Source organism: Cavia porcellus, unplaced genomic scaffold (genome assembly GCF_034190915.1).
Source record: "Cavia porcellus strain 051 isolate PalLab524CR breed Dunkin Hartley unplaced genomic scaffold, mCavPor4.1 scaffold_13, whole genome shotgun sequence".
Lineage (NCBI taxonomy): Eukaryota > Metazoa > Chordata > Mammalia > Rodentia > Caviidae > Cavia > Cavia porcellus.
The window spans coordinates 42341506-42367486 of NW_026947496.1; the positions used below are offsets into that span (position 1 = coordinate 42341506).

At 33.4% G+C, this 25981-nt stretch overlaps 1 protein-coding gene across 3 annotated transcripts in view; it reads left to right on the forward strand.

The window, feature by feature from the left end:
- Usp6nl (USP6 N-terminal like) overlaps positions 1–25981 on the forward strand; it is a 159127-nt gene that overhangs the window by 15212 nt on the left and 117934 nt on the right. For all 3 annotated transcript variants that reach the window (XM_013156505.3, XM_063260152.1, XM_063260150.1), the window contains exon 2: positions 404–496. In XM_013156505.3, coding sequence (XP_013011959.2) covers positions 493–496 — 4 coding nt within the window. In that variant the 5' untranslated portion in view covers positions 404–492. The remainder of the gene's footprint in view (positions 1–403; positions 497–25981) is intronic.

Below are 25981 nucleotides of genomic sequence, written 5' to 3' on the forward strand. Positions count from 1 at the left end.
GGGAAGGAATAAGTTTTTAGTGCTGATTACAAAGCATACCCCTTAATACATTTCTTTTTTTTTTTTTTTTTTTTCCGGTCTTTTTCCTTTGTATCGGTACCAGGGATCGAACTCATGACTGCCTGCTTGCAAGGCAGGCGCTTATGCCGCTGAGCTAAATCCCCAGCCCCAATACATTTCTGAATAATTTTTAATACTGTTTGCTTTTGGGGCAACTTGTTTGAGAAAAAGGGAAATGTGAATTAAATTATGTTCTAGAGATTAATAATCTTTTATATTTAATTGATAATGATTGTGGGGGTTCTGAAAACAGAAAAATTTTTGAAATAAAAGTTTCTTTTAGAAAACTTTATTTTTAGTATAGATCTTTAGAAAATACTATTTCTTTCTTTTTTGTTTCCAGAAATAGGACATGTATTCCTCTGAGAAACCTTGGACAGCAGATTTTGGTTTAATAGCTGGTTGGAACAACATACAGAGACATTTCCAGTCATGAGTAAGTCTGTATCTTTTGTTTGAGTTATCTCAAGAGCATTTTCAATGTTGTACTTAAAAAAAAGAGCAAATGTGCTACTGGACAAATTGGAGTTATGTCACTTTTTCTAGAGATTGCATAATCTGATTCTTTCCAACACTGCATGCTTGTTTCTATTTAAACAAAGAGATGCTTTTTGACATTTGATTAATTCTAAGAAGTTACATGTGATAAAGAAATATGAATCACTAGTTTCTTGGCTGATTTAATTCTGTCATCTGAAAGTTTTTTATTAGCTAGCCATTGGAGAGTGACTCTTTAAAAATACAAAAGGTAATATTGAAGTTGACCATAATTAGGAAAAATTTTATTGTGTGAAATGTAATCATTGGGTAGCATGTATTAATATATTTAAGCAAAACAAAAATTTCCCTGGTAATTTCTTTCATGGAATAAGAAACCAATACCTTCTTGGATTTAACCAGATTTGGTACAGATTTTATATTCTCCAGTGTAAGCAGATAGTATATGTAACATCATCTGTCCATTTCGTTCACTTCAACTTGTAGATTTTACTATTTGTGTTGTTTACTTTTAGAGGGTAAGGAAAAAATAAGATTTTACCCTAACTGGAATCTTCTGGAAATTTTAAGTGCAGATTTTCTGATTACAGAAACTTAGGAACAGAATATTTTCTTGTTGGAATATAATTTTAGGGAATTTAAAGTTTTAGCACTTATTTATATTGGTTTTATGTAAATAATATGAATATATGAATATGAATATGAATAATATGAATTTTCTCATTAGTAAAATGAGGCACTTGGTAAATGAAAATGAAACTTGCTATTGTGAAATCTTGGAATCTTAGTAAAAATATTGTGAGACATGGATTTGACTTTGAAGACTTTCTAGTGATATGCTTTCTCAGTTGGTATATGTCAAATAAAGAAGTGCAGCTGCGGATTAGGAAAGAAGCATCTTTGTTATTTCAGTTCATTTATGAAACTTTATGAGACTGCCTGTCTAATAAAAGTGCCAACTCAATTGAAGATGGTGGAGTTCATGAAGATTATAATAGGAATGGAAAGAATTTTAACTTTAAAATGCATTTTTAGAATGTGAAAATTTGCTTTTGCTTTCTAAGGTTTTTTTTTTTTTTTAAAACTTAGATTGTATTTCATTTGCTGTATTTTTAATTGCTTCTTTTTTATGTCTACTAGTTCTTTTTCATGGCTGCTTATTTTGACACTTTTTGGTTCTATCATTCCTTTATCTCTTTTTGGATTTTTTTAATGTGTTAAGAGTTTTTTCAGATTATTGGATTATTTTGAAATGTTGTATGCAGTGAATTTATGTTGTGATTGTTGATATTGATGGTTTTATCGTGTTGTGTAATTTTTTAGGCACATTCTATTTGAAGATTTTATTTTTTCCTTTGTTGTGTGTCACCTTTTCTTTTTCTTTTTTTTTTTTTTTTTTGTGATTCCCTCTGCTAATGCAGCAGATGTAGTTGTCTCTGCCTTCCTTTGGAGTTCCCAGATCAGAATTCTGTGTGTGTTAGTTAGATTCTTGACTCCAATGGTGATGTTGGGGGCATCACAGATTAGTAAGTCAGCTAGCTGGCATTAGGTCAGTAACTTTCTGTAAACTGTACCCTCAGCACAGTTAGCAGAAGCCTTTTTCACTCCATTTCGTACTGGAGAAAGACTGCTATCTCAGTGCCTGGTTTTTAGCAAAGAGCCTGGCTATTGAGCCTGCTTAATAGGGAACACTATTATTTACAGTTATTCTAAGGGTGAAATGTCCTGCTGTGTTGCACATTTCACCCTTGAATAACTGTACATAATAGTGTTGGGGGTCCAAAGTGGTTTCAGCTTCACTTCATGTTCCTATTACATTTCTGATCCATAGAGATGTTTAACATATTTGAGGGCATAGATATGTCATTTTAGTGATTTGTTTTTAGATTTTAACTATAAAAGTATGTTTAATTCTGTGTGTTTGTTGTGAACAATGGGGTTACAGAGAATGAATAGTGCCATTGGAATCTAACTACTAGTATTATAATAAAGCCCAAACTCCTTATCTGATGTTTAAGATTTTTCTTTGTAAGTGAGCTTCTAGTTAGTTCCTACTTCTTTGGAAACCACCTCCCTTATCCTATATTCCTGTACCACTTCCCTTGTTAGGTGAGCTCTTTGGACTTCACTGTAGCATTCTGCTTGTATCAGTCTAGTATCTGCATTCAGTATTAATATCATCTGTTATTTGCACTTACTTCTCTCTAGTCTGTATGCTTCTTGAAGAAAAATACTGTTTTATTCCTACTGCTAAAGACCTAGTCCATGCAGTCAGGTGCTAAGTAAATATTGTACATCTTTGGGTGTTCTGAGTAATGTCCCTAGTATGTGGCAGCTATTATGTGCATTAATATTTTTAGATGAAATTTGAGCTGTTTTTATGAGAAGAGTAAGTGTAGAGAGTAGCACAGGATAAAATAAAGAATTCTGGGTAGATGAAGTCATATGAGAGAGGCATTTCTAAGTAGTTGATCATTCTCAATTATAGAGATGAAAAGGGAGATTGTAAAAGAGGAAATCAGGCTTCTAGTGATTTACAGTTTAGGGAGTTTGGGTTTCATCTTATAGGGCTTGTGACATTGTTAAAGGATTTCAGTTACATAAATGACTTAAGATTTCATTTTGAAAAAATTACTCTAAAAAGTCAATGTTTTTGTGAGCCATAAATTAAGAAGTCTGGGTTACATAGGCAGTATTTGCTGTCCTAATTTTGTTCTTAGATTTTAGTTCTTTTTAGACTCCCTTTTTAGACATTCTAATTACATTTATTTCTCTTGCCAATTTGATGATTTTCTATAGAAAGAGACACTACTTGAGTAGACTTCTGTAATGATAAATCACAGAGGTCTATTTTATGACACATTTCCTAGGTGGTTGTAAATATCTTAGAAAGTGGGAATCAAATCAAATATACTAGAAATCTTGTTTTTGGAAAAAAATTTGGGAGATTGATAAAGATTTTAAAAAAAAGAAGAATATATGCTGTTAAATTTAGGTAGAAATTCCAAACCTAGATTTGAGTAAGAATGATGGGTTAAGTATAACATGTTTTTTCTTCAGTATTTCCCTAGAGATAATTGTATATGCAGGTGAATTTGTCTGCGCAGGATCTCTCAACTCTTTGTCAGTCATAAAACATGTAGACCACAGTCATTGTTGTATAGGCATGAAATAAACACATGAAATGTGGAGACAACTGGGTCTGACATCTCAGGGCAGGCTGCTATGTATACTTAACTATCTTGAGAGCAGGGGAGATCACTTTCTTGACCTACCTGACAATCTTGGGACAGTAGTTAAGTGCCCCAACTGAAAGTGTAGAGAATTTGTTAAATGCTTTCTAGTGTTTTTTAGCTTCGTGCTAGCTGACGTATATTCTGTCAAATTCTGAGCCTAAATGTATTACGTGATAGTATTATGATATTGTAAGTTTCATTGTGGATTGTTAACTGTATTATAACCCAGAAAATGTCCTTTGATTTTCAGTGCTTATATTATTTTTTGATACTTGCATATTTTACAGCGTTTAACATTTATTTGATTTGTCCACTTTATCAAATGATACCAAAGATAAAACAAAGTTATTATCCTCAAAGTATGGCTATAATTTGAAATGGATATTTTAGATCTTTATGGATGCAATAACAAGGAAAATTCTGTAAAAAGCAGTGTCGTAACTTTATTTTAGTGGAAATGTACAAACTTACTCAAAGGGATTAGGGGAGCATAGTTTTATTTTTAAAGTTTTAAGTTGAACAAAACTTTATTTGCTCAATTAGATTTTAATCTTCATTTCTGTATTTCACTTTTTCCAGGGAAGTTTTACTCCATAATTAGTGACATATGTCCAAAGAGTCTTTTTGGATGTCATCTCTCTTCTGACTCCCAATCCAGGAAGGAATCTATTACTTTGGAGTGTTTGATTCTGCCCTTTGGCCTGTATATTGGAGTGAGTTTCTTTGGAGGTCACTATTATATAGGAAACATCTCTCATTCAGTTGAGGAAGAGGAATGACTGCAAATAATTTTTGTGTAGTATACAGTATTTATGGTTCTGTAATAGAAGTAAACATCCCCATCGACTGGGGCAGTGCACTAATTCATGTTGAAGTATGAAGAACAGTTTACTATTTATTAGAACAATTAATATTATAGGTAATTGAATAGACTGCTAAACCTTTCTCTGATAGCTTAAAGATTCTTTTAGTCTTGGTCAGTAGAAAAATTATCCTGCAAGTCATAGACTTTCCTAAGTAGCCTAATGGATATTGTTTTATGGAGTTGCTTTGTACTTCAGAAAAGTGTAGAGCTGCGTGTAGTGGCACACATCTATAATCACAGCACTTGGGAAGCCGAGGCAGGAGTATGAGTTTGAGGTTAGCGTGGACTACACAGAGAGTTCAGGACCAGCCTGAGCTACAAAGCAAGACCCTGACTCACCCCCACCCCCCATGTGAAGTCAGAAGTTAGGTAGAAATAAAAGAAAAGAAAATTTAAGTTGGATTGGATTTTAAATGCTTCTGTGACTGTCACTTAACAAAAGTTTGAAAGAAATCCCCTTGTAAGGTATAACAAGTATCTTTTTTGTATTAAGACTTACAATTAAGACTGAATTTGAGAAACTTAGAGCATGAAACATTTGGAACACGAAATTTTAGATCTTAAACATTCTCAAATTGAATGAGTAATCAATGAATTTTAATGGAGGAGAGAGGATTTTGGAAATGTTTGGAGACTTTGTGGTTGACAGTTTCCAGGGGAACCTACAGTTACTTACTGAGCAAAGCATAGAGTATACAACAGTACCTGTAGAAAAACTGTGAATAACCTATCTTAATATGTATGTAATCAGTTTCTTCACACAATGTAGTTATACTGTTAATAGTTTAAAGTGGAATATACTTTGCTTTTAGGTAATATTTTTTATTTTTAGCTAATTTAGCTATGGTTTGCCTGCTGTAGGAAAATACTTAGTTTGATACTGTATGAAACTGTGAATTTAAAGTGGTATTTGTATTTGATTACAGTACTTTAAAAAATTTTAAATGGTTTACAGTTTTGTGTCTTCTGATATTTTTCAAGCTTACAACAAGAAAAGTTTTAAAAATAGTGCCCTAAATGTCTATCTCTTTTGTCCAAATTTACTAATTACATTTTCTCTCTTTCTCCCCTTCCTTTCTTCCCTCTCCCTGTCACATGCAAGAGAACTGATTTGTAATTAACATGTTTTCTGTGAAAATTTCATCTTTTATTAAAAATAATTTAGATTTTAGCATAAATACAAATTATTGTAATAGTATAAGCTTGGTAGACGTCTAAAATTACTTTTTGTAGTTAAATCTTAAAATTTCACATTATTGATCCATCTTTGATTATAATATTATTGCTTGAAAGCTGTAATATACACCTGTTTTTCTGGCCTTATTAAAATTTTTCTTCTAGATCTACTTTATATAGCACAAACCATTGTGTATCAAGTGACTTCCTTATAACATTTTTAAGACATTCTGTCCTTAAGGGAATTTTTAAAATTCTGTCTGACATAAGTGAGTTTTCCAGTGCAGAGTCCCAAAGACCTGGGTTAGAATCCTGGCATTGCTGCTAGCTAGCCACACTGTGCAAGGGCAGATGACCTGGCATCTTCAACACCCCCGCCCCACAGCTTTACTCATGTACTGGTGTGAAAACTGGACTAAGATCATTTGGAAGCCTTCTAGCTCTAAAATTTGTGGTGAAATCAGTGAGAAAACTTTCAGTTTTGATTTTGCCTTAGAGGAACACATCTGTTAGATGAAACAAGCTATATCCTTTATAAGCTAAAGAAAACAATTTTCAGGTTTTAAGCCCTACTTGGGTTGCTCTGAGTTTGAATTTGTGCCCTTGGTCACTTTCAGGAGTACAGTTGTTCCAAATGCAGGTACATATTTGCCGGTTCCTTCTCTTGGCAACCAGAGATTAGAGGGAGTATATATTTCAAATTAATATTCTTAAATAGTCATCTCATTGTCTTGTTTCAATTAATTTGATAAAATATATTTCTTTTACAGCTCTTTCCTTCAATCTATGGTATTGAACTGATGTACTGGTTGGAAAAAACTGTTACTCCTTTACATTAACTTCTCTATAACTCAATTTTGATATGTAACCATTAGGCATATGACTTATCCTTTCTCATTTATCAAAAGACAGTCAAAGGCACAGCTTAGTAAGTGATAATTGTTACATGGCCTATAATAAATATATACTTAAAATCTAAGGTTTTAAAAAGTAATGTGAATAGTTTCATCTTACCACCTTTTTAATTAAACACAAAGAGACATTTTCTAAGAGAATCAGAATGTCATTGTATATGATGAATATTATTGTATATGTTTTCTCATTTTTCAGAAATACAAAGTTGATATTAAAATTTTTCAACTTCCTCCAAATGATCTAAAATGAGTATCTTGATGCAGATGTGTGTGTGCATGCATGCACACACACACGCACACGCACAGTGAACGTAATTCTCTCTAGTCTTTAAAGTTTAGATTGTAAAGTGTCAGGAATAATAGAGGAAACATGTTCCTAGTTCTCCCTTCACCTAATCTCTCACTTCCCACATTAAATATTAAGCTATACTTTTTTTAAAAAATGGAAGTGCAATTATATTTGTATCATTATGGTAGTACAGAAGGTAGGAGTTCATGTGGACATGAAAACTTTTGGTTATCTCTTATTCATGTTTAAGGATAGTAGTAGTGGAAGGCTGTCTTTCGCCCCTGAATTTGGAAACTGACTTCTGCTGGCATTACCTAGGTACCCTGGAGTTGCACCAGCTTAATTTCCTTTTCTCATGTTTGAAGCATTGAATTATTAAAACCTAAGCAGTGGATATAAAAGATAGACACATACTCATTAATATTTATATTAAGCTGTGGGTCATATGAAGTCACAATGTCTTTTTAAAACATCACCTCTTTGAGGTTTTAGAAAAATGAAATTTAAGTGGAATTGATAGTATGCATTAATTTGTATTTATGCAGTGAAGCAGTGGGTTTGAGTTCTTCAGTGATTAATCTTGTTATATTCTAGTAAATGCAAGAGGAAGGACTATTTGCTTAATTACAACTTGAAAAACATTTGTAAATCAAGTATGTATATATGTACTAAGTGATAGAACTGTGTGGGACTGACCGCGGCTGAAAAGGTAAGACGTATGATATATAAATGACCTTTATTTTGAGAATGCGGGGAGAGACACCCCCGATCCTCTGGGGCGCAGCATCTCCACCCAGGGTCAGCAATCTCCCCGTGGAACACGTGGAATGAGGTATATAAGTAGCCTCGGTTTGGGGTGGAACCTAAGGGGGCATTAGGGATGCACAGGTAGCCCATTGGTCTTTGTTTGGCGCCATAGGTAAATTCCTAGGGGTAGGGGAGATAGGAGCTCCTTGGCTTTATGGGCTATGGTGTCCTGCCTGGGCCAAAACCCTTTCACTGAGTTTTTGTGTAAATTTTAAATACTTATCTTGTCTATTTTCCTTAGATAATTTTTGTTGTTTTTCTGTGATGTGCATATATGTAGATGATATGGGAGGTATTCAGTATTAGGAAAGGAGGAACTAACTAGGTGTTACCAATATTGGAAGAACATTGCAAACTTCCCACAATTATCGTACAGCAGGGTCTGAGTTGAATTCTCAAACTTGTTTGAATTTGTGGTCTTTGACATTCTTTTTTTATGAGAAATACTGTATTTGGTGTGGAGGTACCCCAGAACCTAAATAAAAGAGGATTTCCTTACTGGTAAGGGAAAGTTTTCTTTCTTGTTACTAGAGTCTTTTCTTGGGATAAAAAAAAGTGCTTCTTTATTGCTGCACTGTAGGGCCAGAGTGCTTTTTTTTTTTTCTAAATCAACGTTAGACTTTTAATGGGAGCTTTGTACACATATATACTCTACTTAAGTGTTTAGGGAATTTTGGATAGGATAGGAAAATCTCCCATACCTCCTGGGTACCCAAACTGACTTTATTATAAGGAATTTAGTTCCCAAGTAATTCATGGTAGAAAACAGCAGAAGCTACTTAATAATGTGTCATTTGTATTACAAAAATGGAGTTCTCATTCTGTTTTCTCTTAAAATGTGATGTAAAAGTTGGTTAGCCATTAGAAAATAGTATTCTGACTGACAAGGTGTACTTTTTCAGCCCAGTGCTGAGACACATTCTGGAAAATTGTGTACTAACTTCTAAAGCCACAAAATTTGATGTTTTATTATTTTTCTTTCGTTAGTGTAGATTTGTTGTCAGCAAGTGAAATTCTACTATCTGCCTCTTTGCCAACTGGCCCAGTTTTATTTTTTGTTAGGCTCAAATTTGTTTATTTTAAAATTTTATTTCTTAAGAATGTATATCACTTTATTTTTGAACCATTTCAGAGTGTAGGTTACATATATCATGTTTCTTTATCCCATTTGTACTTTGATGTATACATTTTCTTGTATAACCACAGTAAAGTAATCACGTATGTAAAATTTATTGGACATATATTTTTATTTTAGTGTTGATAGTTTTCCAAATAATGTTTTTTACAGTCTTTTCCTCTTCAAGTATAGGATCTGGCCCAGGGTTATTTATAGTTGTCAAGTTTCTTCTCATCTGGAACATTATCTCATAATAATATTGAAGAGTAGAGATCGTTTCTTTCATAGACTATCCCCCAGATGAGTATTGCCTAACGGTTCCTCTGTGACAGGTTTGGGGGCATTCTGACAGCCTTGGAGAGGAACAAAAACTGCTTGGTGATCTCTAGATTTCCTTTTTGTTTAGCTCTTCAATAGAAAAAAATTTTCTTCCTTAATGGAAGTAAGGTTTAAATGTTGTGCATATCACTTGCAGAATTTTTGTTTTGCTTTACCATTTGTTTTTATTACAAAGATTTGAGAAAAATGGCAACAAAGTATTTCTGGAATATGAGATACCTTGAAAGGAAACATTTGGCTTTTATCGAGAGATTACTTTGGCAAAATTTCTATTGTGGGTTATATTGTCAAAAATCTTAGCATGCTGTTGAACAAATAATATGAAGCTAAAAAATATAGCAGTGTTGAATATAATTGTTTATAATGATAAAAATTGCAACTATTACTATATGAATGGAGATCGCCTCATTAAAGATTAGCCTTTCTCATAATCTACTGCTTTTTTTTGTCCTGGTAAGTTTTCTTCAACCAAAAATAGAAAAAATGAAGATATCAAGACTCCAATTCTCATTAGATTTTAGAAATTTATGGGTCATACTATAGTTTAATGTAAAATACCTGAATATCTACCATCTGTAGTCATGACTTAAAGGCTCAATAATTGTAAGGTATAATAAAAGCTAGAAAATTTACTTGGAAAATTGTGAAAGATAAATTCAAATTCAGTTAGGAAATTTTGAGACATGTAATTCTGTACTATAATTTTTATAATATCTTGAGGCATGATATTTGAATCTTTGAGTCTGGAACATTTTAAAGTAAAGAATTACGATTTTGAATAAATAACAGTCACGGTTGTTATATGTTAGCATAAATAGATATTTGAAGAGCCCCCTGCAGGTGTACTGCTGCAATAGTGGTCTTTGAGGATACGACTGAGAAGACAGATATACCCATAGCCTTGTAGAGCACCAGCTTAACAGAGAAGACAGATACTTGGTAACTAGCATGATATTATTAACACAAAAAGGAAAATTCACTAGTTTCCAGGAGCAAGGAAACCTACCTGTTTGGAGGCCAGGAAGACCAGTGGATCAGATCTTATTCTACCTGAGAACTGACCACATGCAGATAAGGACAGTGCTCTAAATAGAGGGAACCTTGAAGAACTGGTGTTTGGAATTTGAGATTAAGATTAGGAGATAAGGGAAAAGTTAATATTGGTAGGAGCAGGTGGATTGGAGCTTATGCTTCTAAATTTAGATAAATAAGTACTCTACTTACGCCTCCATTTGTACTTTGTGTATTTTGTTTTCTTCATCTTTCTCCATACCCTTTTGTTGTTTTAAGAAGTGTAAGCATAACTTTAAGACAAATACATTTGAAAAATGGAGAAAAAGGTCATTGACTCCTGTAATGTACTGGAGTTACCATTTTATTATTTCTGTTTGATCTTTCTTGGGGGGTAGGGGTTTAATGGGGGTCAAATTCATGATCTTGTGCTTGCCAGGCAGATTCCATGCCATTGAGCTATATTCTGGGCCCTGGATCTTTTGATATTGCCCGATAATATATATTTTTATATAATCACATAATGGATTCTTGTATTTGGATTTCTTACATTAATTGTATTTAATTATATTTCTGTAATTGTTTTTATAATTAGAATGTATAATTATCACATTATTTAAAGGTGTCATTAATGCATAATGTATTTAAAGTATTTCCTTATGTTCTGCTCATTTAGAATGATTCATTTAAAAATATTTATAGAATGAATTATCACTAATGAATTCATGGTTTTACCTTTAAATTGAAATTAATTCCTTATTTATGATTTATGCATTGACTCTTTTCACCTTTTGCCTTTTTCAAAAATGTTGCCACAGTTTATCATTATTCTGGTAATTAACATACAAGAATATCAGTTTCACCATGACTAGCCTATTAGGCTCAAAATGGCATTACACAGTTGCTTTCATTTGTTTTTTTTTTAGTCTTTTTGAGATAGGTCTCCCTATGCAGATCAGGCTGGTCTTAACTTACTTTGTAGCCCAGGCTGGTCTAGAATTTGCAATGATCCTCCTGCCTCAGTCTCCCCAGTTGCTGGAATTACAGGTGTGCGCCATCATGCCTGACTGAATTAATGATTTTTAGACAGGATAAATTTTTAAAATTTTGGTAAAATGTACATAGCATCCTCTTAACTATTCTTAAGTGTATGGTTTGCTAATATTAAGTATATATTAAGAGACAAAATACTTGATGCCTACAAGTTAAAAGAGGAGTGGTTTATTTTGGCTGATGGTTTGTAGAGGTTTCAGTCAATGCTTGACTGGGTTCCAAGGCAGGCAGGAAACAGAAAGGGATCAAGGGTATAGGAAGGATATATACTTCTAGGTCATGCCTCCGTGACCCATCTTATTCACTTTTCCTTTTATATATTTTATTTCTACCTCCCAACATCAGATGCAGCTTTTATAAACCCATCAGTGGGCTAATCCACTGATGAGTATCACACACTCATGATTCAGTCACCTAAAAGCCCCACTTATGAGTGCATGAGGCTTTGGGAGGACATTTAGATTTAAACCATTGCAAGTGGACAAGTATGTTATTGAGACTCTGCTTTCAATTCCTTGTGTCTGTTCCCAGAAGTAGAATCTGTGGATCATATGGTAGTTCAATTTTAAATTTTGTGAAGAATTGCCAGAAATTTTTTATAGTGGCAGCAACAATTTGCATTATATAATGGTTCCATTTTCTCCACATCCTTGCCAACACTTTTTCATTGTTATTAGCCATTTTAGTGAGGTGGCATCTCTTTGTTAAACAATATAACTCACTATTGCTCACTATTTATGTTTTCTTTTATAACACGTAGGTTTATGTTTTCTTTATAACACTTCTAGAGTGTGTTTCCTTCTAACGTTATTGAAAAATCAAAATTTAACTTTGGGTGCTGCTTTTATGTCTTCAAACTGTGTTATGAAGCATATATTTTATATATTTATTGAGAGTTTGTGTTTCTTTTGAGACCATGGGTGTTTGGTAATGATCAGAGGAGAGGTGATGGACTGTTCATGGAAAAGGCTGAGGTAGTAAAAGATTTTCAGAAGGCAAGGGGACAAGTGGAGACTTTACCAGATTAATTTTGCCTAGTGTACTGTTCTGTCAGGGACACTGTTGGAGGTCTGCTTTCCCTAGGGGAATTAATGTGTTAAGGTGATTACAGATTTCATACTGGATGAATTGCATGGATCTCTTTGAATGTTATAAGGATTTTTGTGTTTATATACACAAGCATTTTTATTGAAGTTTTCAGTATTACCTTTGTCTTTATAGTTACATGTTTATATGTATGTGTTTGTGAACATTTGACCTTAAGCTCTGTTTTAAAATCAATTATTATTCCAATTATCACAAATCAATTAGGTCTAAAACATAGACCTAAATGATTTTTGATATTTTTATAGTCATGAATTTTAAAAGGAATACTAATATTGATAGCTTTGTTTGAATTTAGTATGGGCTCAGATTGCCATGGATACTGTTTGGAGTTCTCGATTTAAAAAATACAGTCTTATTTAAAATTCCTTTTATTTTTTTTTTTTTTGTCTTTTTCCTTTTGATCAATACTGGGGATCGAACTCATGACTGCCTGCTTGCAAAGCAGGTGCTTATGCTGCTGAGCTAAATCCCCAGCCCCTTAAAATTCCTTATTACCAGAAAATTCACTTCTTTTTATATTTATGTGTTTATTTGCATGTGCCTTTGAGAAATCAAAAGAAAGGTCAGTTTTACATAAAGGGAAACTTCATTTAAAAATACAAAATGTATTAACTTGTAAATTAGAAGATACTCAGTTATAGTGTACTGTGTAGGGCCTGATTTAATTCATGCTATTTTTCCAATGCAGGATACATGCCGTGGCTATTTTGTGCACTTAAGTAGCTATCACAAGTGTAATTGAATAACTAATTTTGTATTTATTTAGTTAATGTTAATTTCTTTTGTAGAATAGCAGGTTGGTGACCCCTGTAATACAACAGTGGAATGGAATCTCTTACATACTAGGTGCTCAGGAAATCTTATGAACAAGATTTTATTTTGTTTAAAATGCACTTATGATATATAACTAGTACATTAGAAAATTTTTAATGTTATGAAGGTAAATTGGGATATTTTTATTTTCCATATTTGTAAGACTTATTCACATATTTATGACTATACTGATCTATAAAGTTGATGGAAAGTTTTTTCTCTGCTCTTTTTGTAAGCAAAGTGAGCTGCCCTTTGATATTACTTTTAAACACTAGTTTTAATTTTTTTTATTTTAAAGAGAATAAAAGAAAACAAAACAAATCACAACACAACAATTCAAGCAATACAGGACTTAAAACAACAGGATATCAATAGAGGCTATCATAATGTCTTTTGTTTTCTTTGAAATAGTTGACTAAAGACTAGTTTTCAAAGAACTACTATTTACGTTAATATAATTACTTTTGTTCATAAGCAACCACTGTCATCTAATCTGAGATTATGTGAGAGACATTTTGTCATTTATAAACACATTTTGTGGCTCTTTCCACATCCAGTAATTTCTGGATGTTTTACTGTCATATCTTTGTTTTATTTTACTTTTTTTTATGGGAAAAAAACCTATTTAATGAAAGAAAAATGTATGTTAATTGATTACCTTTTGACAGTAGTAGTTTTTAAATGAATTGCTACACTTGGCTATAAAAACATAATTGGTGTAAAAGTACCTCAACACTTTGGACAGAAAACATTATAGAAAAAAAGTCCACAAATTCTGTGTTTTACAGTCAGCATGATATATTTTACATTGTGTTTGTGGAGGTTTATTTTAGAAATTTTAGAACAAAATGATTATATCTTATCTCTGAGATTTTAGCGAAATAGCAGAGAAGTGAAAAATATTAATTGATTTATTAACTTGAAGGGAGAGACCAGTTAGAAATGGGTTTATAATTTAATGTTGACTAATCTTTTTCTGTTTGCTGGTCACTTGTTATATTGAATATTTACAGATTATTTTTGTCATAAAAATGTTGTATCTCATATTTTTATTTATCTACATTTTCTGCCAAAAAAGTAACAGTACTTTAATTCTAGGATGTATTTCCAGAAAAGCTAAAAAAGTTTTCTGAAAAGTAAGTTTAAAAAAATCTGAATTATTGCCAAGAATGAGAAGTTTGTTACTCAGGTGAGCAAAAAAATTTATAGATATAGCACAGTGCAAATATCTTTGCCTGTTTTCATTGCATAAAAAGATATCGATAAAATTTTTGGATTTATCCTTACAATATTTCCAATAAAGTGAAGTTATGGGTTTTGACAAATACACAGTGTTGTTTATCTACTATTACAGTATCGTACAGAATAGTTTCATTGCCCCCCAAAGTCTTCTGTGGTCATCTTATTCATCTCATTCCCTCTTCCTAAAACACTGGCAGCCTCTGATTGTCTTACTATCCCTCAAGATTTGACTTTTGTAAAATGTCATATAGTTGGATTTAAACACTCTGTACCCTTTTCTGATTTATTTCATTTCATAATATACATTTAAGACTCCGCCAAGGTTTTTGTGCCTTGAAAGCTAGCCCATATCCTTTTTATTGCTGAATAATACTCTTATTAAGTGACGTCTTTGGTTGCTTCTTCCATAGCTTTTGGAAATTTTAAATCTTCTGAATATTCATGTTCAGGTATTTTTATGGATATGTTTTCAGTTCATATGGGTGAATAACAAGGAGACTGCTGGATCAAATGGCAAGAGTATGATTAGTTTCATAAGAAATTGCCAAACTGCCTTCCAAAGTTGCTGTATCATTTTGCATTCTTATTAGCGAGAAATAAGTTTCTGATACTCCATATCCTTACTAGCATTTGGTATTATCATGATTTGGTTTTGATTATTTTAATAGTTATACAAAAACGTCTCATTGTTGTTTTAGTTTGCATTTTCCTGTTGGCATGTGATATAGAGTATCTTTTCATAATCTTATTTGCCATGCTTTTATATGCTTTTTAGTGAGGTAATACAGATTTTTAAAACAAGATAATTTGCTATTTTAAGGAATAATAGTAGAACAGCAAATAGTGTTTTGTGAAAAAAACATACTGAGAAGAATATGGTAAATATTGCTATGTAATTCCACTATTTGAAGGAAAAATCACTCCTGACATTTTACTATATTTCCTGTGTGCTTCTCCCATCCTAACCCATGTGTGTGGGGGGGAGGAGGCAATAGAGGAATCATAGCATTTTGTTTCTTTCCAGTTTGCTTATCCATAGATAATTTTTCCTATATAATCTTTCTTGAACATTGATTTTTTTTTTAATTTTAAAAAGAATAAAACCAAACAATAAAACTGAATAAAGCCAATCAAAACAAAACAATGAATGTGATACAGGACTTCAAAACCAGCTAGTACAAAATCAACAATGGCCACAATAATGTCTCTTGTTATCTTCAAAATAGCCGTGTTGATTTCCTATTGTTTTGTTTTGAAGTCCTGTGTTTTGCCTATACCATCAGGCATAATAAAATCAAACAAAACAACAGACTAAAACCAAACAAAACACAACAGACTAAAACCAATCAAAGCAAAACAATGGAAATGATACAGGGCTTCAAAATAAGATAATAGGCAATTGGCAATGACTACCATAACATATCTTGTTATCTTTCTCTCTGTAAATAGCTGCCCATGCCATCAGATATAATAAAACAAAACAAAATAAAGCAGAATAAGACCAAACCAAACAAAACAATGAAAACAATACAGCACATTAAAACAAGATAATGGGGAATTAACAATGGCTACCACCTTCAGAGGGAAATCCCCCATAGTTGCTATACTGCATATTGTTATGCTTCAAATGAATGCCCAGATCAGTTGCCTTAGGCCTGCAAAGTCAATTAAATACTAAACACTACAAACATTAGATTGTTTTTTTCTACCTCAGTAGCTGTCATCCCAGCAATGTTTCTCTAGATCAGCTAATTGCTTGCAGGAGGAGGGTGGTGGCAGGTGGAGAATCAGCTCTTATTTCCCAGCCCATGTGCCAGCTAGCTCAGAGGAAGGGGTTTGCTTCTTGTTCCTCCTCCCCATGGCGTGCAACTGCTGCTGACTCACTGGAAGGGCTGAAAGTTGATTCTTACATTGGCCAAAGGTTAGGATCATTTAGGGGTGCTTATACTATTTGGGATATGTCAATTCTGCACCCTAGGACAATGAATTCAGAATCCCTGTAGTAGTCCTATACATTTGTACTTTTTGACACTCTCCAGGTGATTTGGTTTCTTTCTTTTTTTGTCTTTTTTGGCACAGTCTTACTATGCAGCTCAGGCTGGCCTCGGGCTCACTTTGTAGCCCAGGCTGGTCTCAAACTTGCAATGATCCTCTTGCCTCAGCCTCCAGAGTACTGGGATTACAGGAGTGTACCACCATGCCCAGCTTTCCCCAGGTGATTCAATGTGCACTGATGGTCTAGAATAGAATGCTTTTAGTGGCATCTAGTATTCCATTATATTTGCTCACTGAAATTTTATTAACAAAACTTGTATTGTTGGATACTTAATTTATTTCTGCCATACTAGAGATACTTTTGATTTTTCCTGTTGGCAAGTTTAAAAATTCTATTGTTTAATTATTGATACACTAAATCATTTTTCATTAACAACTAATGAGCTAAGAGCTGCAAATGTTACTCAGGATAAGGTCATGTTTGAGAGGGACATGGTCTGTGGCAGAATTTCTTAGTTCAGCACAGTTGATTTTGAGTCAGATAATTTTTGTTGGGGCTAGGATGGCTGTACTGTGTGGAATGTAAGATGTTTAGCATTCTTCATTCTTACTAGGTATGTTTATAAATACTGACTTCGAAGTGAAACTGTTATAACACTCTTCTAAATTAGAAATAGAAAGAAATTTCCCTAACTCGATAAAATATCTATAAAAGACTTAGCAAATATAATCTTTGGATGATGTTGAAAGAAGCTATTAAAGATTAGAACATTATTCCTCTTAAAACATATTTAAACTTGTGTTGATGGTCCTTGTCAATAATAAAACAGACAGATTAGAGGCATAAGAATTAGAAAGAGGAAGTTAATTGTTCCTTAATTACTGATTATATAATCCTCTACATGTAGAGACAACAAAAATAATTTCTCAACACATTATTAGAAATAACCATGTAGTTACATATAAAACTAACATATAGAAGTCATTTGCATATTTATTTAGCTGAATGTGAAATCAGGTAAGGAGACTTTATTTTGAATTGTATCAAAAAATAGAAATCTAATGAGAAGTATTTAGAAATTCTGAAGAAACATAAAATTTTGAAGAGAAATATAAGGAAAACCTAAAAGTGAAGAAATATGTCAAGTTTTTAGAAAGAAAGAAAATATTGTATCATAAAAATATTTTCCCATGGTTGACTTACACAGTGAAGTTCAAATCATAATATCAGCAAGGCTTACCATGGAATTTATTGGATGATTCTAAATCTTATCAGGAGGATGGAAAGACAGAGGGCCAAAAATAGCTAGAACACTTCTGAATAGTATCAGAGAGGGAGAATTTTTTATATTAACTATTAGTGCTCAGATGTAGCCAAATTTTTCAAGAGGATGTAATATATATATATATAGTATTACAAAATACAAATTTAATGGAACTAGTCTTAAAATATTTATCTCATTCTTTAAGATTACCATTTTTGTATGATGCATGCATCAGTACTTCTATATATATATTCTTTGTAAATAAATCTGTAAGGAATCAGAATGTACTACTTGTTTTTGTATGTGGTGGGGTTGAGGCAGAGTCTCTGTAGCCCAGGCTCATTTTGAACTTACTATGTAGTAGCCTAGACTGAATTTGAATTTGCAGCAATTCTCCTGCCTCAGCCTCCTGAGTGCTGGGATTATAGGCCTGTGCCACCATTTCTTACCATGCCCTGCTCAAAATTTTAACTTTTAATTTTTAAATAATTTCAGACATAGGAAAATATTCCATGAATGGCATAGACACTTCTCATATACTGTTAAACCCAGATTAGCCACATAGTTACATTATTCCAAATTTTAATGGTTTTTCTCTTCTGACCATTTAGCGAGTAAATTGAAATATATACACCTAAACACTTTATGTATCCTAAAATTGAGAAAGTTTTATTACATAACTTTAGCACAATGGTGATAGGAAACTAACACTGATAATCTATATTGTAGTCACTTTTTACCAATTGTCCTCCAACCTCCTGTGTTTTCCCTTATTCCTTTCTCATCTACTAACTAATCTGGGGTTCTATGTTGCACATTATTGCATCCTGACCTGTCTCCCAAGTGAGTGTATGGCAAAAGCTTAAATAAATGAAACAAGTGGTATGATTTATGCCCAAGGAGGATTAAAACCCTTTTGCCAAGTTCAAGACTCTGAGGGCTAAGACAAAGAGCTCTGGGCCACCCATATTTATTCCATCCCCAAACAAAGAGCGGGTATATTGAAAAAGGCGCGGGAAATGAGCGGGACCTTGGGAGTCACTTAAAAGACTTCTCTAAGTAGTAAATTATGCCAATTTAGGAGAACTGTCTTACTTCCATGATGACATTTATGGTAGGAGTGAGACTGCAGGAGTGAGATGCCTGCAGCTGCAGTCTCTATCTACTTAATTGGGGTTAGAGACAGGTGTCCTCAGATGTGGCCTTATCTTGCCTTTTGGCATCACGGGCCACTACAGGCCTCAGCTAGGACCAGTGGTTCATAGAGGTTCACTTAGTATGAATCAGCTCCCATCGCCAGACAAGGGGCCTAGGGCTAGGACTCATAAACATAGAAAGCCAATTAGCTAATTTTAAGTCCTACTCAGAGCCGCTTCTTAAGTGGTCTCCAGTAGCATATAGTTTTCCCGACTCTTCGTTGTCCTGTAATCTGTGGCATTCCTTCAGTCTCTTTGCCTTTAATGGTCCTGACATTTTGAATAATAGTGTTTAAGCCATGCTTGGAGGCAAGCGGATGCAAGTTTTGAGTCCACTCTGGATACTTAATGACTTAGGGAGATCCTGTCTGAAAATTTAAAAGAGAAGGAAGGGAAAAGAAGAGAAAGAAGTGCCGAAAATGTAAATCCGTGTGAAGGCCCCGTGTTCAGTCCCTCCCCTCTCTCTCTCTGTGTACATGCATTTGTAGCTTACTTTGTGCAGTTTAGTTGTATGTGGCAAAATATTTTTAGTAATGCATTGTATAATAGAAAAATGCAAAGATATTGAGACAAACAAGAATAGGCTATAGTTGCTTACTAGAAACTAAGGTTTGATAGCAGTGAAGTAGTGTGTTTAGAGTGATTGCTGTGTCATTTTGCTTTCCAACGCCAATATTAATACCATGAGACAAGGATGATAGAGTATAACTGAAGTTTACAGAGATATGAATTTAGATATTAGATATTTCTTCTTCTCTGACCAGATGTAGTGGATAGGTTTGATTGAAGGATTATGTCCTGCATATTCATTTGTTTGCATGGAAAGAGAACAGAGAACACTGGTAGAAAACAAAGCTAACAGACAGTCACCTTTCAGGGTAGAGGTGTAGGTTAGAGGTAGGTAGAGTCCTTGATTAGGAAGCCCAAGGCCGTGGGTTTGCGTCTCACTCTCCTAGCTCCCCAAAGAAAGTTACCTTTCAAAAACAGTACTTCTTAAACATATTTTCCAGAAGAGAAGTAATTTTCCAGGAGCTGGAAAAATGACTAGAAGATAAAGGGCAATAGGTATTTAACACCTATTACAAATTCTAGAGCTGGGTGTGGTGGTACACATTTGTAATCCCAGGACTCAGGAGGCTGGGATCTCTGTGAGTTAGAGGCCAGCCTGGACTAACTACCAAGGGAGTATAGAGCTAGTCTGGCCTACAAAGTAAGCCCCCGTCTCAAAAAAGCAAAAACCGACAAGTTCTGAATTGCTTTAGTAAATGGGGTGAAGGCTGAAAAGATTGGGCAAACTTGGAATTGAGGCATTTGGTGTGTTCATCTATATCCAGTCTTCAGAGGCATTTGTTAAAGATCACAGCTTTGATTTGAGGTTTAAAATTTGGTCTTTGACCTATTTGAACTCTTAATTTCAAGTATAAAGCTGTTCGTTAAAGATAATAAGTGGTTGGTCTCTTGGCCAGATTTGTCCTTCTTTTACAAATATTTTCTTGACATCGTGAGTTTGTAGCACTGATCTCTTAAATTAACACCCATATGGTGAATACATTATGAGAGGATATATATGTTCATGTAGCACCTCTTCTCTGAAGAGCTGAAAACTTTACCCTGAATTTTAAAACTATATTTTTATAGAGGCATCTTGGTGACAGAGAAAACAGAGAAAACAGAACTTGGCTGATTTACTGTACATGAGCTGTCTTATTGAGAAATGGAAAACAACAAATAAGATTTGTCTGACGACAAAGGAATTGCCTTTAAATTGTTCTGGGGTTCATTATGTTTTGATATTTTAAAAATATAAACATAATAAGTGGGAATGAAAGAAGAATAGGGAAGTTGGTGACTCTGTAAAGGGGAATAAATCGTTGATGGAGAATGACTTGGGTAAAAAGAACATTTAACTTTGTTAACCTGAATATCACTTTCTCTAGTTAAGTGTAGGTTTTCTTTGATATGTGATATATAGAACATATATCAAAAATATTAAATATTTATTATTTGTTGTAATTCTACTGTGAAAATCATATGAAAAGCAATGGTTATAGTTGTTTTAAAATTTACCAGTTCACTACTTTGGCTTTAAGAACAATAGTTTTACAAACTCTTTTTGAAATTTCTGGTGAGCCTGTGGGCTTGAGATGTCAAGGGGTGCGTGTGAGGAGGACACGGAGTTCATAGGCTGTGTTTGAGGCACTATATCTTGACAATTTGTGTGTGTGTGTTTGTGTGGTACTGGATATTAAACTTGGGCTACGTGCATGCTAGGCAAGCGCTCTACCACTGAGCTACATCCCCACCCCCAAGGCACCATATCTTTATGCAAATTTGAGAGCTTGGAGTTAGCAAGATAGATTTTTATTTTTACCCACGTTTTCTGTTTCAAATATGAGGTTTTTGAGAATTAAGAAAAAAGTATTAAGGCTTTTGACAGTGCAGGGTATTTTGGTTTCTATTTAAAAATTTGCACATAGCATCTGTGATCCCCTATATGAGAATTTATAGCACAGCGCTTCATTTTTTCTGTTCTGTTGTAGCTTTTGTGAGACAGTGTTTTTACTGTGCTCAATAATTTACAGAAGATTACTCATATTCTGTTTTGTTTATTAGTAGTTAATGTTTTGTAAAGTAATACATTTTGTGCTTTGAGGATCAGGTTTTCAAATGTGCTGAAATCACTTTGAATCCATCATTTCAAGAAGATAGAGCCTATCGTTTCGTTGCCTCTTGTTAACTGCCTCTGAGCCTTCATGGATAGCTAAGCAAAGCATTTATTTCTCTGAAGTTGAACTGTGTTCGTGCTTGAGCTTTTAGAAAGCCAAAATGCAATAAGCGTTGATGATGAAACCTGTTGGATTTCTGGTGGAAGCAGCTGGAGTCTTTGGCTTGTTAACTAGCAATGATTCAAGTCTTTCAGATTGTAAAGGAGCTGGTGACACCATCAAGGCAAAAAGCCACAGCAAAGGAAGGTAGGGACATCAGCAGAATGAACAATTGAAATACGTGAAGGCACTAGGGATTTTGATAATTATTGATGTAAAGAACAGCCTTTTAAAAAAGCAATTTTGAGTTTTCATATATGCTTTTACATTTCTGATATATCTGAAAAAAATCAGGTAATAGCATAATTATTATCATGGCTCATTATTCTTGTTTTTAAACCAAAAATTAGAAGCATACTATTTTATTAAAAGGTACAGAGAGTAAGGGGAGGTTGTGGCATTGCTGCTGCAACAGTACTTTTTATATATTGTAAAAATTGTCTTATGTTGTGTATTTTGGTGGTAATGGAGTGATTTCTATCATTGTTTTTTTTTTTTTAATTTTAAGGTACAAATAATCATGACAGGAGTAAGAAAGGCACAAGCCAGGATTCTGCTTGTAGTAGGATATAAAAACTAAATGGTCATTATTTGTGTGTCTGTTAAAATAATAGTAATAAATAAAGAAATTTAGCCAATGAGTACTAGACTTTTTTTTGCCACTTTTTTTGGTGAATACTTTCTTCTGCTTACAGTTGTATGCCTAATCAATGCTGCTTGTATTAAGACATTTCTGTATTGGTGGTATGTATATAGGATATGCTAAAACATTTTAATTTTTTAAAAATTGTGTATCTAACATACTGATTGCAAAATGAGCTATTACTGATGGGTCTTGGAAGGGATGCTGTCATATTTTGCTTTTTAAACATTTGAAAGAGTAAAACTCTAAAGTGATCATTGGAAATTGCTATTGAAGAAATACAGGCTATCAGCTGAAGTGATAATTTCACTGATTTATTAATCTGTGATTTAAAATCAGTCTGTTGATAAATTTAGCAACCTTTTTATTTGTAAATACATAATCTTTCATATGCAAACATTCTGCATTAAAGCAGTCTGTCTTGAGAGACTATGAATAGTGAAAGTATACCTCAGATTTAAAATGTAATTTAAATTTTTAACATGACTTGATCAGTATTTTAAAGTGAAGCTTATGAAACTCCTTACAACATATATAAAGTGTTTTAGGGTGATGATTTGAAATAATAAGTGTAGTTGATCATAAATAGAATATTAGAACTGAAAGAAACCCTGCTTATTATTTTTGTTTTGTGTAGAACATGGTATTCAATTGATTGAACAAAAATACATCTCAAAAAGCAGAGAAACTATCATTTATCTTTGAAAATGTGATTTTGCAGGATGTTTTACAGTTACTAACCTCCTGTTTTTTATTTTATTTCTCCTACTCTTTTTTCTCATGCAGACTACATTCCTAATTCTGAACAGTACAATTGTAATAATTAGACACTTTTTAAAAGTTTACTACTTTTATTATTTCAGGAGAATTGAAATTAGTTACTGTATCCAAAACTGTCTGAAATTGTCATATTTGGACAGTTTGACCTATAAAGAGTCTTGAGTATTTTTATGAGAATGTCTCTTTTGGGTCTTACATTTTCAATCACAAACCGGTTATTTGGACTGTGCTCAGGGAAAAGAATAATATTTTTATTGTCTTAAAGTGTGTCTGTGTCTAATATGTATCTCATGTGACAGAAAACACTGTGGGAAAATACTGCCAAAGTAAGATGTATATTAAAGTAGCTTTTTATCTCAGATTTTTTTCCTAATTTATTCAGAGTTTTCTGTGACTGGAAAACAGAAGAAATCTGTACAAACATTTTTTTCTTAATATTTCTTTCAAATCTTTTTTAGTAATATTCTTAATCATTTGGTTAACATATTTATATTATCCTTTTGCAAAATATTGTTATATTTTACCAATTTTAATAAACATATCCTTATAAAAGCAAGAACATACAAATCTAAAAATATTGATCTGTAGTAAAAGAGTTAAATTTAGTTCTTTGCAGATAGTATGGATTTGGATGGATGCAGAGAATATATAGCATTTTCAAATATTGTGTTAATATTGGTAATACTGCGGCGGTATACCAATGGCACACATGTGCAACTGCAGTTTTTTTTCTTTTTTTAAATCATTGAAAGCTCTAAAAATTTGCCATTTCTGGAAAAATTGATTTTTGAAGAAGTTATCCTCGAATATCAAAGTTGGGAATGAAATAATTATAATAAACGATTTGAGTTGTTTTCATCAGTTAGTGTTCTTTGGCAAAAGATGCTGAACAAACTTATTTAAACCTAGGTGCACACACAAACCTGTCTCTTTTCTACAGTAAATTTGTACTTTAGCCATATAGAAGCCTGCTGTGTATCTCAGTACCTTTGCTTGAGGGATGCAAGAAGTAATCTGTGTGTTTATCCACTTTCTATGATGAAAGGCAAGGAGTGTGCACCTGTGTAAAAGTGTCAAAATGGGATTTGGGCCCAACTTTATGCTCCATGGAACACTTTTTGCATATGTTTACCCAAGCATCACAGAGGGTCCCATAGACCTACAGCACTTCAGGATTTGTTAGGAAAAAAAAAAAAAGATTTCTTTTGATTTTTCTAGTAGAAGTAGCCCAGTTCAGTACAATGCCAAATGAAAAGAAAAAAATCAGATTTGCAAGTTTTGGAGGAGGTCAAAAGTGAATCATCAGATTTCTCATGCTTGGATGATGAGAATGATCCATTGTGGTCAAGTACACGCTTTCATGAAAGAGAAGTGGTGTGTGTGGGTGATGATGATGATTACAATGACAACGATGGTGACTTTGATATTGGCCATGTGAACCACAGTTCCTATGACAGTGAAATGGAGCAAGAATCTACTGATACACAGGGAATGCAGACCTTCTTGATTTATATGACAAAGAAAACAGCAGTGCAAGTACATTTTTGACTAATCAATGTGTTGCAAAATTATTACTCAACCAAGTGGAATGATCCAGTGTTAGAACTGGGTTGGAAAATATAGTGAGGGTCTTTGCAAGGTTGGAAGGTATTAGACAGAATACCAGCACTGCCATTCAGTATTGGAAATTGTAAGAAGAAATATACAAGATGCTGTAACATACACAAAGGCTGAAATGCAAATAAAATGTTCTAATATGCACCAATAGTGACATTTAAAAATGTATTTATTATGATACATCACTGGCTGAACTGAAAGCACTCTTAGGCCTGCTTGTACTTAGCAAAGATTTCTCATGGTGATCGCAGGAATGTAAAAGACTTTTGGAAAAGCTATGGGTCAAAATATGGATAAAATGTATGCCCTTGTAGATGCAGAGACTTATGCTTTCAATTTAGACATTTATCCTGGAATTCATCCATCGGATCCATATTCATCTGGTAATAAACCAAATAATGTTCTTGATGATTTGTTGCTCCCATCTCCCAAACTAATCAGAATGTGACATTCGACAGTTGGTTTGCTGGTTTCCAATTGATGTTACTTTTGCTAACAGAGCACAAGTTGACCAGCACAGGAACTGTACATAGAAACAGCAGAAATTCCAAATGAAATATCGCCACTTCAAAACAGAATGGTATTGTATAGTGTTTGGATTTTAGAAAGATAAAACATTCGTCTCTTAAATGGCAATGAAAAATAAACTGGTACTGCTAATGTCAGTATTTTACCATGATGGAAACGTTGATAGGAAATCTTTGACAAAATAGAAGTTGAGATGGAAACTTTATATAACAAAACTAAAGGTGGGGTAGGTGTTGTTGATGAGTTATGCAGTAACTGCCATGTCACTTCAAACACAAAGCACTGGTCAGTGGTAGTGTTTACTCGACCCTAAATATGTGTGGCATAGTTTGATAGTTTACAAAGAAAATAAGGAATGCAGAATGTCAAGGAGAAATTTTCTTGGAGGATTAAGACTGGAGCTCATAAGGGATTACTTACAGCAGAGGAAAAATGAAACATTTCTGCCTAGGGAACTAGACCAGACATTGTGGAGCACACTAGTGAGCTGACAGATGAACAGATAGGTGCAGCATTGCAAAGACCTACTATGGCAATGGGAAAACAAAAAAGATGGCAATAGTACCTTATAAGAACGTACTGGAAAACAAAGCATATGTACTGTC